The sequence below is a fragment of the Pterocles gutturalis genome, unplaced genomic scaffold (genome assembly GCF_000699245.1).
Source record: "Pterocles gutturalis isolate BGI_N339 unplaced genomic scaffold, ASM69924v1 scaffold343, whole genome shotgun sequence".
In the NCBI taxonomy this organism is placed as follows: domain Eukaryota; kingdom Metazoa; phylum Chordata; class Aves; order Pterocliformes; family Pteroclidae; genus Pterocles; species Pterocles gutturalis.
In genome coordinates, this window is record NW_010125143.1 from 91,772 (window position 1) to 97,376 (window position 5,605).

The 5,605-nt window shown below is 53.5% G+C and overlaps 1 protein-coding gene across 1 annotated transcript in view; it reads left to right on the plus strand.

Moving 5' to 3' along the window:
• The window catches only part of PRICKLE2 (prickle homolog 2 (Drosophila)), a 31,023-nt gene that overhangs the window by 18,643 nt on the left and 6,775 nt on the right, over positions 1–5,605 (plus strand). Inside the window, exon 6 of the mRNA XM_010078430.1 lies at positions 1–641. This exon is cut by the window's left edge and continues 217 nt beyond it. Within this exon, the coding sequence (XP_010076732.1) occupies positions 1–641 (641 nt within the window). The remainder of the gene's footprint in view (positions 642–5,605) is intronic.

A 5,605-nucleotide genomic window follows, 5' to 3' on the forward strand; every position in this document is an offset into this window, starting at 1 on the left:
CGCCAAGATCGGCAAGAACAAGGGGAAAGGCGAGGAGGGAGCACGCAGCCCCTGCAACCAGCTGCAGGTCACCTCCAACCGCCTCTCCACCGACGTGGACCCGCTCTCGCTGCAGATGGATTTGCTGAGCCTGGCCAGCCAGACACCGAGCCTCAACAGGGAGCATGTGTGGAGGAGCCGGGACGAGCTCTATCATTACGGGAGCAAAATGGAGCAAAGTCAGTCCCAAAGCCCTTTGCAGCTTCTCAGCCAGTGCAACATAAGGACCTCCTATAACCCCGGCCAGGTCCCGGGCTCACAGCAGGATTTATGGGCGAAACATTTCAGCAACCCAAAGAGGAGCTCCTCGCTGGCCATGAAGGGCCACAGCAGCAGCTTCATCCAGGACTGCCGAGAGGACTTCTACTCAGGGAGGCTTCGCTCCCAGGAGAGCTACAGCGACATGTCCAACCAGAGCTTCCCCGAGACCAGAGGAAGTCTCAAAGTCCCCAAGTATGAAGAGGAAGAGGAAGGCGGGATGCCGACGCCGCAGTGCCGCACCCGCCACCCCATTAACACCCTCAAGTTCACCGAGGACCTGACGCCCACCGAGCAGACCCCCCGTGGCTCCATGGAGTCCCTCGCGCTCTCCAACGCAACAGGTATGTCACCCCCGCTCCTGTCACCCTGCAGCCCCCCCGGCACCTCCTCGGTGCGACGGGGACCCTCGAGCTCTGGGTCAGTGCCATGGCAGGTGTCTTCTCTTTGCAGGGGGGACTGACAGCTTCGGGACCGCTGCTCGGTGCCAGGGGCTTGCCTGCCTGCCCCCCCGTGCCTGGCAGCCCCCTCTCGCTGTCCTTGCTTGTTTAACAAGGCAGGGCTTCATAGATGGGTGGCCTTTCCCTGTAGCTCAAAACAAATGTTTTCAAGCTCTTTAATCTTCCCGTTTGTGAAGCTGAGGGGGGGAACATCAAGGTCAGCTGCTAGTGCAGAGGCAGATTCCAGCTTTCAGCAGTTGAAGGACTGCTGTCAGCTGCCCTTGGGGGCTAAAAATATTTTCAAATGCTTTGAAATAGGCCCAGTTAACCCTTTTTGTGTGTTACGCAGTCCTCTAGCACGTGGCTAGTTAAAAGAAATTCCTTCTCCTCCGTACATGGCTCTTTTTCTCCTCTTCCCCAGTCCCCTGGTAGAAACTGCAGGGAAAAGCCAGGGGAGACGCAGCCTGGTCAGTGGGAGGTGTCCCTGCCCAGGGCAGGGGGTTGGAACCAGATGATCTTTCAGGTCCCTTCCAGCCCAAACCATTCTGTGATTCCATGCTTGTCCCATCAGGCTGAGCCCGTTTCTCGTGAGCACATCCCAGGGTAATATTTCTCAGCCTTCTCACCCTAAACGTGTTTGGGTTTCATTTTGCGGCCGCGGGGATGGGTGTGCGTGCACGGACGTGTCTGCAGCAGGGCTCTGGTCCGCAGCCCGGCGCTGGGGAGGCTCAGCCCTGCACACACCGTCCTCCTGCAGCCTGCTGGAGTTTGCATTGTCGGGCGGCTGTGCACATTGTCTGGCACAGCTATCACTTGCTTCTGAGTCCCTCAGCAGAAAACTTCTTGGAAGATAAAATCCTGAGCGTGGTTTGTAGGGATCCTGCCTTGCTTTTTCTTTGCTGCTCCCCCAGGTTTTCTCTGTTCCAGCCAAGCATTGCTTGGGTTTGGGCAGGTCCTGCACCTGCCCCCTGCGAAATAGAGTCTCTCTGTCTTGCTGTCACCAGCAGCGAGCAGCCTGCAAAGCGTTTGGTACCTGGTTCTGAGGGTCTCCCATGGGATACTGGCACTGGTTGGTGGGGATGTGCCGGTGAGCATCGCCAGCCCCCGGAGAGCTGAGCCCCGCTGAGCCCAACCTCTGTGCTCTGCCCTGCCCGGACAGACAGGTTTGCTCTGCTACGCCTGTGCCTCCTCACCCCGCTCCTGGGTTTCGGCATGTTTGTTTAGGGAAGTTGCCAGCCCCACGCCAAGATGTGAAATGATCTCCGTGTTCAGCCAGGATCTCCCTAACCAGCAAGTGGTGAAGCAGTGGGGGGGAGAGGAAAAGCAGATGAGCTGGAGAGGGTTTTGCTCAAACAGCCTCAGATATGCAGGGTGGAAAAATAGATGTGAAATGGTGAGGGAGTTGGGAATTGCTCTCCAAAATAAGGTTTCCCAAAGCAAAGCTCCACATTTCCAAAGCCTCTCGTGTTCCTGAAAACTCGTATTGTGTAAACCCCAGCAGTACAAAGAGTCTTGAGCAACACCGAGTGGGGATGAGCAATCCCTGATACTGGGGCGGCTGTTGCATGCTTTGGAGCTGAAGTGTAACAAGCTGTCAGGGATACAGGTCAAGAGACGAGGAACATGGCAAGGCCTTCGTATTAGAGTGAAAATCATTCTGTCTTTCATTTTAGAAAAACCTTTTTAAAATGCTAGGAGGAAGATTTTCCAAAGGCATCCATCCTCCATAGGTAGCCAAAGTATGAAGTTCCTTACGGGCAGTGCCTGCGTTAACAGCTCGCTGCTTTCTGGAGCCAGATGCTCAGCGTGATGGGGCTTGCAATGAATGTAAGCAGTTCCTCTGCAGAGTGAGGTGATAACGTTTTTATTAATGGGTAAGATCTAATAATTTTCCTTGCTTTGGGACCTGGCTCGGCTCGAGCTGGGGGCACTGCGGCAGTAACAGGCAGCTTCCCCAGGGCTGTGCGTGCAATTACAGAGGACACAATTACCATCCCATTTAATTGGCAGCGTTTTGAGGACAGTGAACTGGCTGAGGTCTGTGGGAGACTGGGGGTTTTGGGCTGGGGGTGTCATGGCACAGTGCCTTGCTGCCTGGCTTTTCCCATCCCCACACTCCCCACCACGGCTGATTGAGCTGCCCAGCAAACAGCCCCACAAAGCTCCCCCCAACACAGCCTGGGGGTCCAGATCGCCCCATGCCCTCCACCCCACATCCCTCACCTCTGCTTTGTAAGAAACTCCCAGGCATCCACATATGAGGTCCCTTTGAGCTACTGATGCTGCACAGTTGCTCCATCTTATAAAGTGAAATAATTAACACCACATCCATCTAACATTTTATGGCATCGCTGAAAACATTCTTTTTTTTTTTTTTTATAGGCAGCTGAAGGGCAAACGGTCTCCAACCTGCAGAGCACACCTTAAAAGCTGGCCCCTCCCTGGCAGCACATTTTGCTATGATGTTTCTATTACGACTTACCTGCTAATTAGCAGAGCTGTCAGTAAAAGCAGATCACTCACAAGGTGTGCAGCAGAAGTCCTTGTCCTCTGGCCAGAAGGCAGCCTCCTCTGAGCAGACGTTGTCCCTAGAATATTTATAGTGCAATCAGTGCTGGACAGGGGGGGTCACCCATTGGGTGGGTCAAGATCTCTGTGACCTCAAGCCTCCTGCGAGACCGCAGGTTTTCACCTTAGCAACCAGGCTCTACTCAATCACTTCAAAACCATTTCCCCCTGGGTTGGTTTAGAGGTGTGACAGTGTGTTCATCCTGGGCACTTGCCCTTAAAGTGCTCGGCTTTGCTCCATCATCGCACCACGGGCAGTAGGGCACCAGCAGACGAGTGGCAGAGGCAGCCGCGACCCTCCTTGGGCTTTGTTTTGGGGTTTGAATTGGATGGGAGTGTCTCTGCCATCCTCTGGTTTGTGTTTGTGTAATTGCCACAAATGCTGATGGGATTTAACCACATCCACTGGCAAAGGGCAGAGTTTCCTGCTGGTGGAGGGCGTCTCTTCTTTCCTCTTACATTTCTGCTTGAAAATCCCATCTCTGCCATCACCCAGAGGCTCTGACAGACTTGGATGGCTGGGTCCTCTGCCTGCCCAACATGGCCATTGCATGGAGAGGCAAAGAGCAAAAAATATTTCCTAGCACATTTTCCAAGAGAGAGCTCATTTTTGCTGGATTTTATATTATATTCGATTTCCTTTGGCTGCTTTTGCTTTTTTTTTTTTTTTAATGGCATTGCTGTAGCAATGTTTACCCTCTAACTCCCTTCATTAAGCAATCAGGACAAAGCTAAGATGGAGTTTGGCCAGGAAGCTTTTCTCATGAGGAGAAGCCTGATCCTACCAGAGGTTAATCACTTCCCAGAAGATAACTCGGCCCATCACAGCCCTGCTCCCAGTGCTTGTGCTCTGCCTTGCTCTGCTTGTGCTTGCATTGCCCTCTAAAAAGGTTTTGCGGGCACTGTATGTGCCTAGCAGCTGAATTAGAAATCAAGAGCTGATCTCTGCTGATTCCAAGCAGTCATTTCCACAAAATGCCAGCTGGTCAAATAGCCCACTGAAGGAAGTAGCTGCAGGCTAAATGTTATTTTCTGGGAACAGTCTATGTGTGCAGCTTGCAGAGAGCAGGAGTGCTTTGGAGGTAGAAGTTGCGTTGAACAGTGACACTGCTGTATGCAAAAGGAGAAACAGATTTTAAGTATTCCTGGAGAAGATAAGTTTAGGTGAGGGTGACAGCCTCATCTGTCACAGGCATAAATCCAGGGAAAAAAAGACGTTAAACTGGTGCTGTTACAGGGCGGAATGGGATTTCACATGTATGGCACACGTTTCTCCTGTCATCTGTTGTGAGATGCCCAAAGGCCCCACATAGCTTGTTTTTCCAGGACTGTACAACAACTGTGATATACCCAGAAAGCGGAGAAAAAAATCCATGAATATGCACATGGGTCAGCGCTGGTCCCTGTGTGTCTGAGTTGCAGAGTGACCTGGCAGCATCGTCTGTCTCCAGTCCCCTCTTCTTCCTCTGGGGCTGAAAGCTGCGGGGGGAAGGGAAAACCCCTGGTTCCCAGGGCCAGGGTGTATTTTCCAAGAAGCGTTCAGTGGCCCAGCCTCTCCTGCACCCAGGGCTTGGGAGAGGCTGCTGACACCCTCAGGGATGGCAGTGAGGGGCTCAGGGTGCGGGGTCTGGGCGCTGGTCCCCATCCCCAGCATCCCACGGGTGCTTCTTTCCCCCCGGGCTGGATCGGGCAGCTGCCCCAGGTGCTTCAGCCGAGTTACGCAAGCCAGAAAATGACACATTGGCTGGTCTTGGCTTTTTCTAAGGAAAAGGAGGCTCCCAGCTCCCCAGCACATTCCTACCATCCTCTCTTTCCCAGACATGAGCAGCGTAAAACTGCTTCCGAGTCCGAAGGTGGCATCCCTGGGGATTTCTTGCAATTTGGAGACCCAGGTATAACATTCCCCAATCCAACCCGGGTCCTTTCAAAACCCAAGGTGTGAAGGTAGAGGTTTTCCTTCCCAAAGGGCCAATGCTGAAACATTATAAAACCGCCAGGAATGTTTCTTCTCCCCCTCGCCCACCTTTTGCTGCTCAGTGGTGGGAGGTTTGGGGTGCTTACCGCAGGCAGGGGTTGGCCGTGTGCATGTCGTTACCCCTTTGGTGTCACACATGGATGGGCCAAAGCACGCGGGGTAAGGACCAAACCGGAGGGAGAACTGAAATGGAATTCTGGAAGGAGATGTCAGGGGAAGCAACAGCACATCATCCCCGACCTGGTGTCCTGGCCATCCTGCCCTGTCTGGGGGGGGTGTGGGTCCATGAGGTGGGTTCCAGGTTAAAATCCAGCTCCTTTCCTAG